Raw genomic sequence first — 17073 nt, forward strand, 5'->3', positions numbered from 1 at the left:
GGGTGTAAACTAAACATTTTCTCCAGATCTGGCGATTCGATCCAAGCTAGCCAAGAAACATAAACTAGAAGGGGGAACAGACCCTTCGAGCTTGCTCCAACATTCATTATGGTCATGGCTGGTCATCAGATTCAATATCCTGATGTTTTTCCCCCCTACCATATCGCTTGATCCCTAAGAGTGAATTGGTGATAAGACTTTCTGTAAACAGGGCAGTCACTCCATCTACAAGACATGGTTTCTTCTGGAACGCACGACAGAGGACCCACCTTCAGGGAGAAGTCAAGTTAGACTTGTGTTCGGGTCACCTGACGATGCAGTTAATGTGAGGTGGGATCAGAGGTGATCCGGAGGTGACCCAGGTACGGTGATCCTGTGCAGCCTGATTCTGCTGCTCACTTGTATCTTGTGTGCTTGTATATCCTATTTAAATCTATTTAAATGTGCCAGTGGTGAGTTGGTCCCTCTGGTTTTATCTCTGCTCTTTGAGTATCGAACTAAATCGTGGGTGTTGCACAAACCCCAGGCAGCAGCAAAGGCTGGCCCAGTCCCAGGAGTTCAGTCCCTGCTTCCTGCTAAGCTGGACGATCTCAGACAGGCTACACGGAAAGTGCTACAACTGGCCCCATTCTCCTTCGGAACAGGAAACCAGCCAGCGATCCTGTTCCTCATCAGAATACTGGGAGACCTGATGAGGAAATGCGGAGGCGAGGCCATTTAGAAAGATTATGACACCTTCTGGGCCAACTTTCCTTCAACCCTCATGTGGCGAATGACTAGAAGGCTGCTGATGTCCGAGGCCTTGTGTCCCACGTAGAGTCAACATCTTCAACAAAGAGAGAGAAAATGGATGAGTATTGACAACCAACCAATCCAGAGTGATCCTGGCGACTGCAGGAGGATTTAAAGATTAACCTCCAGGACACTGTAAACAGTGCGTGCGTTTACATTTTGTTGAATTAATTGCAAAAATTTTCAATCAAGGATTTTTTTAATAAATGGTTTCTGACCTGCTGAGGCCAGTTGAGTGGGGGAGGGTGTGTGATGCCGGGTTACGTACAACCAGAATGGTCAACCCCGTGTAGGGTTCAGGTTAGGAGCAGGAAGCGTTCCGATTCTCAAAGCAAATTACTGCGGGAGCTGGAATCTGCAACAAAAACGGGAAAAGGCTGAAAATCTCAGCAGGCCTGACAACTTCTGTGGAGGGAGAATAGAGCTTTTGTAAGAGAGCTGGGCTAAGAAGTCTCACAGCACCAGGTTAAAGTCCACCAGGTTTATTGGGAACCACGAGCTATCGGAGCGCTGCTCCTTCCTCAGGTGAAGGAACAGCGCTCAAGAACTCGCGATTCCGAATAAACCCAGTGGACTTCGACCTGGTGCTGTGAGAACTCTTGCTGTGCCCACCACCGCACCCCGCCCGCCCCCCCCCCCCCCCAGTCCAACGTCGGCATCTCCGCCTCACAATTGAGTGCCTGTCCTGCCGTTTGACCGCTCACGATCCCAAACTCTTTGCCGAAACCTTGCCCCCTGCGCGCCCCCGGATCAGCTGATGTCATTCTGGGTACCTGGCCTCGCATAACCGGGGGGGGGGGGGGGGGGGGGGGGGGGGGGTGGTGGTGGGGTTACCCCCCCACTCCAGCGGGTCCCTCACGGGCGCCGTGACGACGGCTGTGTTCTAAGTCAAAGTTGGTTACCGGAGAGGAGAGTGAGAGGTAAGGACGCTGCAACAAATGGTTGAGTTCTCTCAGAGGGCCTGATTGGAGCCTGACTGTTTTACTCATGCATTTGTTTGTTGTTTGAGTTCCTGTTTTTATTTTTCTGTTCTCTTTCTCCCCCCCCCCCTTGAGTTGCATTCTGCCAACCTGTAGGTTTGAGTGTGTTCACGTGCTGATGTTTCTTTTTCACAGAATCTGTTGTCAGCAGCCCCCTCAGTGAACCCGAATTTGCAAGTTAGTTCCCACTTGCATTTTATGCCTATTGTTTTGTTGACTTATGTTTTGTTTTTAATATATTATATATATATATATATAGATATGGATTTATATATATATATATATATGTATAACCTGTTCCTTATCCACCTCTTTGTGTATTTTTTAATCTGTGTTTCTTCTCTCTCTCTCTCTCGAGGCTCCTGGCTGCTCATTTGGCTAAGCTACTTAGCTCCTCACACTTTTTGCATGCTTTCGAACTGTTTTGTCTCCAAACGTTAACCCTTTCCAGCCCAGGGTTGTCTGCCGGTTTGTGGCTTCATCAGTTTCACCGGGGTGGTCATCCGGTCTGCAGGGTGTCACGGGAGGTGGGCAGTGAGGCGGGCCAGAGGGAGGTGTTCCTCACCCGGAGGGTCGGATTCCAGGTGCCAGCCCTTCGGCCCACTGCCAACGGATTTACCCACTCACGGCCTCGCGTCCGCCATTAACTCAGGGATGTGCGGGGGTGGGGGGGGGGGCAGGTAAACACCCTTTGCCCCCAACTCCCCCTCCCCCCCCCTCCCAACACACACACACACACACACACACACACACACACACAGAATTCACTTTTCGGGAGGAGAGTTCCTGTTTGATTTGTTTTTGTCCCCAACTCCGGTTTATTTGGATTCTGAAAGTGAAGCTGACCCCTGACCTGTGAGAATTTCTCACACTTCATTACTTGCACATAACCTCTGACCCATGGCACATTTCTCCTCCAGATGTCACCACTCTCCCTCTCCCTTCTTTCCCTCCCTCTCTCTCCTTCCCTTTCCCTCTCTTTTTCCCCTCCCTTTCTCTCCCTCTCTCTCTCCCTCTCTCTTTTTACCGTTTCCCTCTCTCTCTCTCTGTCTCTTCCCCTCCCTCTACCTTCCTCTCTCCTGCCTCTCTCTCGCCCTCTCCCGCTCTCGCCCTCTCCCGCTCTCGCCCTCTCCCGCTCTCGCCCTCTCCCGCTCTCGCCCTCTCCCGCTCTCGCCCTCTCCCGCTCTCGCCCTCGCCCTCCCTCGCCCTCTCTCCGCCCTCCGCTCTCGCGCTCTCCCGCTCTCCGCCCTCTCCGCTCTCGCCCTCTCCCTTGCTCTTCCGCCTCTTCCTCTCTCTCCGCTCTCTCCCTCCCGCCACCTCCCACCATCCTCTCTCTCTCCCTCCCTTTCTCCTCCCTTTCTCCCTCCCTTTCTCCCTCTCTCTCCCTCTCTCTCTCCCTCCCTCTCTCTCTCTCCCTCCTCTCCCTCTCTCTCTCCCTCCCTTTCTCCCTCTCTCTCCCTCCCTTTCTCCCTCTCTCTCTCCCTCCTTTCTCCCTCTCTCTCTCCTCCTTTCTCCCTCTCTCTCTCCCTCCCTTTTCTCCCTCTCTCTCTCCCTCCCTTTCTCCTCCTCTTTCTCCCTCTCTCTCCCTCTCTCTCTCTCCTTCCCTCCCTCTCTCTCTCTCTCTCTCTCCCTCGCTCTCCCATTCTCTCTCTCTCCCTCTCTCTCTGTCTCTCTATCTCTCCCGTCCTCTCTCTCTCCCGTCCTCTCTCTCTCCCCTCCTCTCTCTCTCTTTCTCTCTCCCTCTCTCTCTCTTTCTCGCTCCCGCCCTCTCCTCTCTCCCTCTCTCTCTCTCTCTCTCTCTCTGTCTTCTATCTCTCCCATCCTCTCTCTCTCTCCCTCACTCTCCCGTCCTCTCTCTCTCCCCTCCTCTCTGTCTCTCTCTCTCTCCCTCCCTCCCTCCCTCCCTCTCTGTCCTGCTGGATTGCTGCAGCAGATTCTATCTGCCGTGTTATTCTAAATCAGTATAAATGAACACATTTAAGGTGTTTCCTCAACGGTTTCAAAGAGCTGCCAATGCTGGAAAAGGATTATTGCAGTTTTCCACCGTGCCTCAATCCATCTTAAATCCACTCTTTCATTAAATAAAACAGTTTTTTTTCTCCCCACCCTTCCACGTAATCTCCTGTTGACTGCTGATGTAGCCATTCTGATTCTGATTTCACCAGCAGGGAACACTAGGTTAAACAGGAGGTCCTTTCTCCTGCCATAGAAAATCTTGCTTTACAACAGACTCACAGTTCCGCTACATTGCACTGTCTTCACGGCGGTTCATCTGAAATCAACCAAGTTAATGTAAAAGGCGCTGGAACTTCTGACCATGTCTTGCACAAGTCGAGGTTCTGCGTTCTTTTGCAAAATGATGCACGAGTTTTAAGAAGAACCTTATCAGCTGGGCCTTGCCCACATACCCAGCCGCTCCCCCAAAATGAATGGGCAGCACGGTGGCACAGTGGGTTAGCTCTGCTGCCTCAGAGTGCCAGGGACTCAGGTTCAATTCCCGGCTTGGGTCACCGTCTATGTGGAGTTTGCACATTCTCCCCGTGTCTGCGTGGGTTTCCTCCGGGTGCTCTGGTTCCCTCCCACAGTCCGAAGATGTGCGGGTTAGGCTGATTGGCCAGGATAAATTGCTCCTTAGTGTCAGGGGGACTGACTAGGGTGACTGCAGGGCGTTACAAGAATCGGACCTGGGTGGGAGAGTCATCAGTGTCGGCTTGATGGGCCAAATGGCCTCCTGCTGCACCGTAGGGATTCTATGATTCTAAATTAACCCTCTGAGTTTCTGTTAATTGCGCTAATTTGTTTGAGTAGATTCTTAAAATTAAATTTATTTATAGACAAGTGAACTGCAAAAGGCATGTTTTAAAAGCTTTTGAATTTCAAAAATTAGACGAAGGAACTGATGTTACTCTTGATGGCAAACTGTCTGTGTGCAGTTTTTCAGCATCATTTTCAGACAGAGTTTCTCAGATCAGGTTATTCACTCGGAGTGGATCGGACACTGATTAAAAATGCTTTTTCTTTTGCGATAAACCTATTTTCAAACCCAGCTCGGTTGCCACTCTTAAATAAATCGAGAAATGTATTTTTAACAAATTATCAAAGGTTATATTTGGAAATGGTGTTCACTGGTTCATGACAGGTTCTGCGTACAGGGACTAGGTTGGGCCTATACTCTGTAGAATCCCTACAGTGCAGAATGAGGCTATTCGGCCTATCAAGTCTGCACCAACCGTCCAAAAGGAACATCTTACCCAGCCCTGCCCCCCACGCCTCCCCACATCCCTCTGTCCTCCGTTCTATCCCTGTAACCCCGCACATTTACCATAACTAATCCACCTAATCTACACATCTTTGGACATGAAGGGGCAATTTCCCATGGCCAATCCACCTAACCTGTACATCCCGCTACTCTGGGAGGAAACCGGAGCACCAGGAGGAAACCCACGCAGACATGGGGGGGGGGGGGGGGGGGGCGGATATACGAACTCCATACAGTCACCTGATGCTGGAATCGAACCCGGGTCCCTGGCGCTATAGGGCAGAACAACTAACCACTGTGCCACCCTCATTGAAGTTTAGAGAGGTGATCTTATAATATAAGATTCTGAGGTGGCTTGGCAGGGTAGATGCTGAGATATTGTTTCCCCTCGTGGGGGAATCGGCAACTCGGGGGTACAGTTTTAGAATAAAGGTCCCTCATTTAGATGGAGTTGAGGAATTTCTTGCCTCAAAGGGTCATTAATCTTTAGAATTCTCTTCCACAGAGAATAGGGTTAAGACTGAGTTAGACAGACTTTGACCAACAAGGAAATGAGTACAGGCAAGAGAGTGGAGGCTACAGTCCGATCAGCTGCGATCTTATTTGAATGGAGGAACAAGCTCAAAGGACTACATGGCCTAGTATTTTGTTATGTGATACTCCGAGCAGAAACCCTTGTCAAAACACATGTCAAAACTCACACAGATTAGAGTACAATTTCTGTCCACTCCAGTGATGGTGTCCAAACTAAAAAATTCAGGACTGTTTCTTTTCCTATAAAAGGAAATCCTACAGTACAGAAAGAGGCCCTTTGGCCCATCGAGTCTGCGCCGAACACTATCCTACCCAGGCCCAACCCCCATATCTCTACGTATTATACCCACTAATCCCTCTAACCTACACATCCCTGGACACTAAGGGGCAATTTCTTAGCATGGCCAATCAACCTAACCCGCACATCTTTGGACTGTGGGAGGAAACCCACGCAGACACAGGGAGAATGTGCAAACTCCACACAGACAGTGACCCGAGCCGGGAATTGAACCCAGGACCCTGGAGCTGTGAAGCAGCAGTGCTAACCACTGTGCTACCGTGCCGCCCCTCTTTCTGTTCCTGTTACCGTTCCTCCTCCTCTTCCGTTTCCCCTTCCATATCCTTTGACTAGGTAGACACAAAGCACGGTTGCCACTAACAAACCAATCGTACAGGCCTTTTTCATAGACTCGTAGAATCCCTACAGTAGAAGGGAGCTATTCAGCCCACTGAGTTTGCACCAACCACAGGCCCTACCCCTACATATTTACCATCCTCATCCCCCTGACACTAGGGTACAATTTATCATAGCTAATCAACCTATCCCACATATCTTTGGACACCTGTTGGCACCCCACAACATTAGGTTCTTTAAAAGGAGTTAAGGACTTAGTGGTTAAGTAGCAGCGGTAAAGTAGTTAAGGACTTAATAAGTAATAACCCAGCTTAATAATATTGCAACGTGATTTTACATGAAATCGGCAAATATACAAAGATCACTTCAGGTTAAATTCCATTCAAGAAAATAAAAGGGAGATGCGGAGGAAGTTGGTGAAAATCATTATCGGGGCAAAATAAGCTTTCATTGAAAAGGCATGGGGTAATGGGGGGGTGGATTTATTAACGATAATCACATCTGACTAACTTGACAGAATTGCTTTAATGAGCCTGTGATTCTTCAGCCCGTGCGCTTTTATGCAGATTACACTGGGCTGGCATTGCCAGTTTCACACTGTCAGGTTGCCGGGGTGACACTGGCAAGGGGCAGGGTCTTTAGCGGGGGGCAGGGCCTTATGCAGCCCCATAGTGAAGGATCATAAGAACATAAGAAATAGGAGCAGGAGTAGGCCAACTAGCCCTTCGAGCCTGCCCCGCCATTCAATAAGATCATGGCTGATCTGTCGTGGCTCAGTTCCACATTCCCGCCCTCTCCCCTTAATCCCCTCTCTCATCAAAAACCCATCAACCCGCGTCTTAAAAATATTTAGCGAGGCAGCCTCCACCACTTCAACGGGCAGAGAATTCCAGAGATTCACCACCCTTTGAGTGAAGAAGTTCCTCCTCAACTCCGTTCTAAACTGCCCCCCCTTTATCTTGAGGCTGTGCCCCCTAGTCCTACTGTCCTTTCTGAGCGGGAAGAGTCTCTCCACCTCTATCCTATCCATCCCATTCATCATCTTATACGTCTCAATGAGATCTCCCCTCATTCTTCTAAACTCTAACGAGTACAAGCCTAGTTTATTCAGCCTCTCCTCATAGCTCAACCTCCTCAACTCCGGCATCAGCCTTGTAAACCTCCTCTGCACTCCCTCCAAGGCCAAAATATCCTTGCGTAAGTACGGCGCCCAAAACTGCACACAGTACTCCAGCTGCGGCCTCACCAATGCCCTATACAGCCGCAGCAAGACCTCCCTACTTTTATATTCAATCCCCCTCGCGATGAAGGCCAGCATCCCATTCGCCTTCCTGACCACATCATGCTCATTGGAATCATTGGTATCGCTCATTGGAAGGGGTGGTCACCCTCATGGCTGCGTGGTGTGGGTGCGGGAGAGGAAGCGCGGGGTGACCCGAACATTTATTGACTGAGGGGAGGTTCCAGGGTCAAAGGTTGAGGGTGTGCACCATGTCTAAGGTGGGGGGTTACGATGTTTGTGGGAGGCCTGGCACAGGCGGAACCAGCAGGGCTTCAGTGTAACTTGGAGATGAAAAGGGAGCCCTGAGCTCAGAGGAGCCAGTCTTGCTGTCATCCTTAAGTTCCCACTTAAAAAAAAATGTCAAAGTGTAATTGAATTGAGATCTGAATCACACTGAGCCTCCCAGAGAGAATCTCACTGGGTTTCCTGCTGGAGACAACATTTGGAAATGTTTTGGGAGAATTTTGGTTTATCAGGGTCGTGCAGCAGACACTGTATATATGGACTTCCAGAAGCTATTCAGTTAAGTTCCACACCGTAGGTATTAATAGGATTAAATTAAAGGCAAAAGCTCGGTGTGGACACAAAATTAACGCAGTGACAGGAAACAAGGATGGAATGATAGTTTGTAGATTTGCAGAGGTGTTCACAGGGGGATTGTTTTGGATCCTTTACCATTCTCTTTGATCAGCTGTAGACTCAAGTGTAGGGAGCAGCATTGTGAAGTTTACAGATGATACAAAGCTTGGCTGGGTAGAAGATAGTGATGTGGGTAGTTCTGGGCTTGAGAGTGAGACGGAAAGGGTGTAAAATGGGCAGAACAATGACAGATGGATTTCAGTGCCAAGCACTTTGAGGAAACTCTTTTAGAAAGTCTGTATACTATAAATGGCCCAATTTTGAAAAATGTAGATCATCATAGGCAGCTTAGTGTGAAAATACACAAATCCTAATAGTTGGCAGGGTAAGTAGAAACAGCATATGAATCATTTGGGTTTATAAATAGAGGAATAGAATACACAGCATGCTAGAATTTTATAAATGACAGTTTTGGGGAGGAGATGGTCTGGTGGTATTGTGCACGCAGCACGTGGAACATTGGTTATCACTGCTGCTTCACAGCTCCAGGGACCCAGGTTCAGTTGGGTGAATGTCTGTGTGGAGTCTGCACGTTCTCCCCATGTCTGCGTCGGTTTCCTTCCACTGTCCAAAGATGTGTAATTAGGTAGATTAACAGGGTAAATAACTGGGGTTACGGGAATAGGGCCTGGGTGGGATGCTGTGTCGGAGAGTCGGTGCAGAATCGATGGGCCAAATGGCCTTCTTCTGCACTGTAGAGATTCCATGGATAATTTGGGCACCTCATTTCAGGAAGGATGTCCAGCCCTTGGAAGATGTATAGAGGAGGTTAGCAGGGATGAGGGGCTTCAGTTATAAAGAGAGGCAGAAAAAGGTTTTGACTGTTCTTCTTGGAACAGAGAATGTGAAAAGATGACAGAATAAAGGCTTTCAAGATAATGAAAGGTTTGATACAGAGGATTTAGGGAAAATGGATTCCCTCAGCTGAATGGATCAATAACTAAAGGTCATGAATTCTAAATCATTGGAAAAAAGATCTAGAGGGAGAAATTTTTCATTGAGAGTTGCCAAGATCTGAAATACTCAATCTGAAAAGATGAGCTCGGCTATTCCATCAATAATGTTGAAAGGAAGTTAAACAGTTACTTGAGGGTGAGGAGTTAACAAACAATAGACAAGGATATGGGACTCGGCACAACAGCACTTTCAAGGAGCTAGCATCAAGTATGGCAGGCCAAATGGCCTCCTCCTGTGGTGTGAGATCTTATATTTCTCTGAAATTCAGATAAAATGCCAAACTATGGCCTAAATCTATTAGAACTGGGTTTCATTAGCCTGTAATCAAAAGGGGATAGAATTTACCTTCTATATATTCGATCATAGAATCCCAACAATGCAGAAAGAGGCCATTTGGCCCATAGAGCTTGCACTGACAACAATTCCAACCATCCACTTAACCCACATCTTTACCCTGCTACTCTCCCTGTTGCTAAGGGGCAATTTAAAACGGTCAAGCAACCAAATCTGCACGTCTTTGGACTGTGGGAGGAAACTGGAGCACCCAGAGGAAACCCACGCAGACACGAATATACAAACTCCACACAAACAGTGACCCAAGGCCGGAACTGAACCCAGGTCCCTGGCGCCGTGAGGCCGCAGTGCTAGCCACCGTGCTGCTTTCCTTTAACTCCAGTCTTGCTCTGTAGTTCAAAACAGGCGTTGCGTTTGCCAGCACCTTATCACGTGGCTCAGTGCTGCACAGTGACAGTGCGCAGTTGCTGTTGGTCTGCACCGTAAGTGCAGGGTTGGCGAGTGAGTGAGCACCACGAAATAAGGCAGCGATCAGTGTAACTCTAACACAGGGGCAGGCTTTGGAGATGGCGATGTCAGACTGGGCTGGGAATGCAGGCATGGACATGAGGAAAGAAACATCCTTCCCTTTTCCATTCTGCCCATCAACCTGGAGCCGTGCTCCCTTTGGAAGGATGCTGGTCTTGCGGACGATGGAGTTTGGTTTGTTTAAATGCCGACACACCTGTTTTGACAACGTGTTGTTGAGTTTGGAGCTCCCTGGGTAACATTATCGTCACCCCCCCCCAGCACTTGCTCAGCTCCTGATCTTCCCTTGCGCCCAGAGACAAATCCAACACCTTTACGAATAAAGAGAAAAGTCAGTCTGCAGCGAGGTCTAATTAGCATAGGTAACACTGCAGACTTTAGCAGCATTTGTGGGATGAAGTGGAATGTAATATAAATGGAAATGAACCTGGCTTCTGTGAGATTCAACCTTTCGATATCCATCCACCTCAATGATGCATTGGACTCAGCTGCGCGCCTAAGTGCCACTGAGCTTTTTTTAAATCGCAGATACATTAACTCATTATTGTGTGGATTGTTTGGGAGTTCTCGCCCACCTGCAGAGGAATACCCCTGCTGCGGGATGAATGAAATGTATTTTTTTCTTTTGTAAGCTCAATTTTTCCTAAATGTATTGTCAGCATCAATCAAACACTCCCAGCTCAGGCGTAGCTCAGGATAGGTGCACAGCAGGTTGTCAGCTCGGTCTCAAACATACACCTCTTGCTACACCACACTGACATTTCCAATCCTTCCCACCAGCTCATCTGTGAGATTTGAGGCCTTTTTTTCTTCCCTTTGTGAGCATCGATCGTCCCTTTTTGAGACGCGCAGCAGATACTGGAAGAGTGGGGGAAGGCCAGAGGATGAAAGACCATCAGTCCGTGCATGTATCACACTGACACTAATGTAAACTGGGCTCTACTCTGCGCCTTTCCCAACACCCGCGGGTGAAACCATGCACCGTTTGGGTCAACGCGATGTTTCACCATAATTCATGGCGGAGCCTCTGACAGGCAATGTGTGTAGTCTGACAACACCAGGTTTAAGTCCAACCAATTTATTCGATAGTAAACTCACAAGCTTTCGGGATTTGCCCCTTTGTCAGGTGAATGGAGAGTTCTGGCCTCAGACAGAGCATATAACAGCTCCATTCACCTGACAAAGGGGCAAATCCTGAAAGCTTGTGAGTTTACTATCAAATAAATTGGTTGGAATTCAACCTGGTGTTGTCAGACTTCTTACCCCAGTCCAACACCAGCATCTCCACATCAGGCAATGCGTGACCAGGGTATTCAACCGCAAGCCAGTGTCCCTGCTGAGCTTCCTTCTCACTCAACATCAAACACACACAGGCACTCTCTCTGCCAGCAGAAACAGTGGCTTGTTTTCCCCCCACTTTAACCAAGACAACTCGTCCCCACTCACGCCCATCCTATGTCAGGGTCTGTGGCAGAAGTTGCAAAGGTGTTAGCATCAATGTGTCACCATATAGATGGTGTGATAGAACCAGACCCCCACACATTTACCCCACTAATCCCCTAACCTGCCCGTGATGAATGAATTGTGGAGCCTTGGGTTGTTTGTAAAACATCGCCCGTTGTAGGGAGGATCTCCTCGAATCCCCCCGCTTGAGCTCTGATTAGTCGGTGAGCTCCAAGAAGCTGGAGCCGCCCGGGGGGGAGAAAGAATCCAGCTCTCCCTGAAAAAGGAATCCTCCTGGAAGCTCGTTGACTGTGAGACAAGGAAAGGATGGGGCTGGCCATTGATGACTTCCTGGTTGAGTGGCCTTTTGCCTCACCTGGACAGGAACCGTGCCACAGTGAAGTAGCAGGGAGTGGAGAGGGGGCCATTCTCATCGATAGAGTTATAGCCCAGGAGAAGTTAGCACCTTCAAGAAATGGGCGGGGGGAGGACATACTGGTCGGAATCTTCCCACCGTTCGCACCAACGCAGTGAGTGGAGATTTGGCCGGCCACCAAATTCTCCGTCTTCGCTGTGGAAGGAGTGTGGTGTGAACGGCCGGTTAGATTGCACCTGTTAGGTCAAAATGGTGGAGTGGACGAACCGTTAAAAGAGCGAGCGTTTTCAGGGCCCGGTAGTTTTAATAGCGGCACAGTGGCATCCAAGCCAGACCGAGTAGAGCTTCACTGAGGCTTTTCATGAGATCTCGACTGGGGAGTTCAACGTTCCAAAGGTCTGTGAGGTGAGGGAAGGAAAACTGCCTTGTAGGAACACAACCAGTCCCACCTACCACCACATACACTATCCCCTCCCCTCCCCCACACTCTCGCCCCCTCCCCATACTCTCGCCCCTCCCACACACTCTCACCCCTTCCTCTCAGGCAATTACTGACAACAAGGAACCCAGTAGAGGGAAGGAGCGGAACAAGAGGAAGCTTCTGTAATGTTGTGCGCACATCATAAACTGGGGGAGGGTGTGGAAATTATTGGACCCAAACACAGACGCAAGGCTTCCCCGTCTCCAGTCTGTATCGGTGTTTGGTGACACATTTCCACACTTTCCCCTTTGCAGCGCAGCTAAGTGTAACGATGGCCCACCACAAAAACTGATGATGATTTCATGCTTGCTTCTCATCTCTGTGCTGCCTGGATTTTAATGTCCATACTATCTGCTTCAAATGATCCAACTCTGCTGATTCTGTAACAGGGCTTGAAATTCTCCATAGCAACCAGAAAAACGCTATCCCGCAGGTGGGCCTGTAATTCCTCTCGGAACCCTGGCTCCTGCGAGGGGGCCTGGTACAAGATTGGGGAAGGAGGGGGGGGGTGGAGGAAGCTGGAGAAGCCCAAGCACCAACTGGAAATCTAGGAGACAACGGCAACGCAATATTGTCAGTTGTATCTCAGAATGAAAGGCCTTGTCTACCCCAACGGACAACAAGACTGTCATCATCGGGAAAGGATAAGGGGCTGGTGTCTGTACTCCTTCTGCAGGTTATCCATTTCAGTGGTGGCACTGAACATGAATCTGTGACTAATTTAGCAGCACAATATTACTTGATAAATAGGAACTCAATCACCTTGACATCCCTGACTTCAATATCAATACCCACAAGTCAGAATTTCCTGATTGGAGAATAAGATTGACATACCTCGAACTCAGCCTGGGCCCAGTTCACTCAAGTGGCCACCAGAGTCTTTCTTCAGCATGTTAGATGCCCCCCACCTCCCCCCAGGTCTTTTAATCTCCAAGGAGAGCTATAAACAGACTGGCGCACTGCATCTGACAGGTTGCTCAGGTATGTGGCAGTACTGCTAGGCTGAAAGCAAATGGATGTTCTCCGTGTCTCTGGGAATTGAGATTTTTGACACATGGCACTCGGGCACATCCCCGGTGCACACTAACGATTGTTTTCTCCTGGGTGTCTCCCTCCCTAAATTGTTACTGGTTCCTTCCTTTCCTGCTACCTCTGCCAATCTTCAATGATGCCAGTGCTACACTGAATCCTTGACTGAGTATGACTGAACAACCCGCTGAAGTCCTTCTCCCCTCCAGTGGCCTTGCTCTGAGCTTGAAGACTACCCATTGGCTTCACAATGAGAATTCAGCTAAGGGTTTCATAACCGCATCCCAATATCCCACAGCCAAGCACGCCCCCAACTTGCCCCTCGATTAAATCGTTTATTGAATTCCTCCCAATCCCCACTGAGTTGGAAGCTTCGTTGCTCTGCCATTGCTGCTGATCTCACGTTGGTGGGTGATGAGGCAGCTGAGTTGGCTCGATGGTCAATTAAACACAAGAATTAGAAGCAGGAAGAGGCTATTCAGCCCATCAACCTCAGGCCTGCTTCACCATTCAATAAGATCATGGCTGAACTGATTATGGCCTCAACCCCACTTGCCGCCCATTATGTTGGTTCCCCGACTGATCAAAAATCTACCAACAGGAAGACACGAATGAGCCAATTGTGTAACTTCCACTCGCCATCTTCTCGAAATCCCTTCCCTGAAATTGGAAAGCCGTTACGTGGGGAGCCGCAGACGTTAAAGAATGTTCTGCATCCCTCACTTGGTAGTGAAGTACATCATTGGCACTCACTGTCACAACCTGAGTTCCCCACACTAAAGACAAACAGCTCATTGAGTAGAGCCAGTCAGGACCTGTCGACAGTGTATCTTAAACACAATTAATATTGCAGTTGGCTTGTGTGTTGCACAAGGAAGGCGCGTTGGATAGATCTCTGAAAAGTCAATTACACCCCGCACCCCCCCCGGCATGTTTCCTGCCAGCGACTCACCATCACTTGCCAGCCGGATCTTCTGGTCATGCCGTGGTTTTTTTTAAATGACTGGCCCCCCCACGGGAGCCACCTTCCACAGGACCGGAAAGGACAGCCGGCAGAAAGGGCTGGAAAATCCTGTCCCAAGTGTGAATGGAGACCCGATGAAAGACACAATCAGGCACCTTTATTCAAAATTCTTATTCGAAAGAGTTCCAACGTTCTTGAATCTTGATTACAATAACCTGCCAACCCCAGGGTTAGAGGACCAGTTAGTTTTACTCCTACGGTAGTTGGAAAGAAGCAGGTTGGATGCCCCATGCTTTTCCTGAAGCGAGTGTGGGGGCAGGGAGGGGGAAGGAATCAGAAAGGCAAAATGTGGCAATGGTTCTAGAAACTGGTGAGGGGAATGATCCAACATGCCAATATGGAAAGGAGAATGATTGAAGGCAGATCCCAGAACTTTAGGTGAGAAGTTGTTGTACTGAGTGGATTCCGGCATGTTTCCCTTAATGAAAGGTGGGTTCACTGCCATTTATTGTGTAACAAATTTCAAGCCCTGATGGTGTAATGTTCTAAACACACACGATCCTCCTCTACTCTCATTCCAGCCTTTCCATCCAGGACTGCTGACTGAATTAACATGAATTGCTGTGCTGTTGTTTTGTGCTTTTTTTGTTTAAAAGTGATATCACTCTGTTCTGTCCCCTCATAGGCATGATAAGTCACCCGCCCATCCCCATTGCAGAGCTGGCCGACCACACGGAACACCTGAAAGCAAACGACAATCTGAAGTTTTCGCAGGAGTACGAGGTAAAGAATAATTTGCCTTCCAAATCAAGCAACAATCGCATGAGTGTTGCTGCTGGAGCTTCTCATCTTGCACGGGAATGGGGCAATGGGAAGGCCATGGCATAGTGGTATTATCACTGGATGAGTAATCCAGAGACCCAGGGTGATGCTCAGGAGACCCGGGTTCAAATCCCCCCATGGGAGATGGTGAAATATGAATTCAGTAAAAATCTGGAATTAAAAGTCCAATGACGTCCATAAAACCCAGAATTAAAAGTCTTAATGAGGGTCATGAAATCCTTGCCGATTGTTGTAAAAACCCACCTGGTTCACTACTGTCCTTTAGGAAAGGGAATCTAGACTTCCCTGGAGTCTACAGGTGATCACAGTAAGAAGTCTGACAACACCAGGTTTAAGTCCAACAGGTTTATTTGATAGTAAACTCACAAGCTTTCGAGGTTTCCCTCTTCGTCAGGTGAGTCTGTCTGAGGCCAGAACTCTCCATTCGCCTGACGAAGAGGGGAACCTCCAAAGCTTGTGAGTTTCCTATCAAATAAACCTGTTGGACTTTAACCGGGTGTTGTCAAACTTCTTGCTGTGTTTACCCCAGTCCAACGCCGGCATCTCTACATCATGTCTACAGGTGATGCCAGACCTGTGGTCTATTCTTAAACTTCTTCAGGGATAAATGCCCATGTCTACGTCCATGAACGAATCAAAAAATTCGGAACAATACCAAATTGTAAAGGAAACAGCAACTTATCCTACTTGAGCTGATCGTTTGGGAAATGGACTCTGGTAGAGGCATTGCCATGGAAAAAGCACTAGCTTTCTAATGATTGACAGTTAACTGCCAAGCTTTGTTTAAGTTTAAACCGGGCACGGTGACTCTGAGTGGTCAAGACATCGCCCCCGGGGAATGAACGAGGGTTTGGCTGTTGCCTGGCAAGGCTGCCGAAAAGCTTCGACGGCATGTATATATTTCAGCAACACTCGAGTAACTCAGCCACAAGTGATCGTACTGTGGGAACCCCCAGTGGCTTTGCAGTGAAGACTCCTGCAGGTCAGAAGTGCCCAGCTTCCATTCCCTAAGTTGAATATTGTAATAGGGAAGTATTTGGCAAAGCCTCTGATACCTGAGTTGCGGCCTGTGGTGAAAGGCGTGTGTGTGTTTTAGGATGCAAACGGAATGAAAAGCGAATTGGAAAGAAATAAGTTATTTGATAACTCTGCACCACAGGATGCGTGGCCCCTTCTGTGCTGTGAGATTGTATGATTCGAAGCTTCCAGCTTTGTATGAATCGCTTCTAAGAAGCTAATAGTGCCAAGCGTTTAACATTAGGTAATTAACTTCTTCCACATTCCTAGCTGTAGATTGTAATTATTTAACTAACAGATTAGGGGAGAGAGGAAGAACAGAAAACAGAAATAGCTCTTTCAGGGAGTTGTCACGGGGACAGTGAACCAAGCAATTTCCTCCTATTCCTCGAAGCCCCATGACTGTAGAATATTAGGGTAAAATATTTTCCATGGATTCTTCTCACTTCTGTCCAACAGAGATAGAAGCCGAGAGGAGGGGCTGTTGAGGTGACGCTTGGCTTTGGCACCTGTTGTCAGAGAGGGCTCAACCTGACAGTTCTGAGAGCTCTGGATCAGTGCGGAAGGGAGTGGAGGCTGCAGTGTCACCCTACAGAGCGATGGGGAGAACTGGGGAGTCAGGCCAGAGGGCCAGCTAGCTTCTCCTGTGAGAGCATCGCCTGTTCCCTGGGAAGGAGCCAAGCAACTCCAACAGCCTAATGCCTTTAACGTATTAACATCTCCAAAAATTTTTTTGTAGGACTCTTATGAAGCAAAAGTAAGTAGACACAGCGTCACGTAAGTCCAGATTAACACAGATGCCATAAGTTGAGTTAAATAAAGAGGTTGCGAGGAGGACTTTAAGGAAGAATGCAGGAGCGGAGAGTATCAGGGAGGGAAGACGGTATTAGGGAAGGCCTAGATAGCTGTGGGCATGGCTGCCAGTGGTAAAGCGATTAGAATTAGGGAGGTCCACAGCAGATCCAACCAATCTAAAGCTGTGATTACCACAGAAAAAAAACATTAAAAGCTTGAGGTCTGT

At 48.6% G+C, this 17073-nt stretch overlaps 1 protein-coding gene across 9 annotated transcripts in view; it reads left to right on the forward strand.

Annotated features, from left to right (window-relative positions):
* Positions 1–17073, forward strand: part of LOC145358780 (receptor-type tyrosine-protein phosphatase delta-like) — a 517644-nt gene that overhangs the window by 404931 nt on the left and 95640 nt on the right. For 6 of the 9 annotated variants that reach the window (XR_013889502.1, XM_080213067.1, XM_080213059.1 and 3 more), the window contains 2 exons: positions 1908–1949; positions 14878–14975. Coding sequence is in view for 8 of the 9 variants with exons in the window: in XM_080213067.1 (XP_080069193.1) it covers positions 1908–1949; positions 14878–14975 (140 nt within the window). In the remaining variant the exon portion in view is untranslated. The remainder of the gene's footprint in view (positions 1–1907; positions 1950–14877; positions 14976–17073) is intronic. The other 3 variants (XM_080213064.1, XM_080213065.1, XM_080213066.1) reach the window with 1 other exon arrangement.

This window comes from Carcharhinus amblyrhynchos, chromosome 26 (genome assembly GCF_965287045.1).
Source record: "Carcharhinus amblyrhynchos chromosome 26, sCarAmb.v2.hapA, whole genome shotgun sequence".
Taxonomy (NCBI): Eukaryota; Metazoa; Chordata; class Chondrichthyes; order Carcharhiniformes; family Carcharhinidae; genus Carcharhinus; species Carcharhinus amblyrhynchos.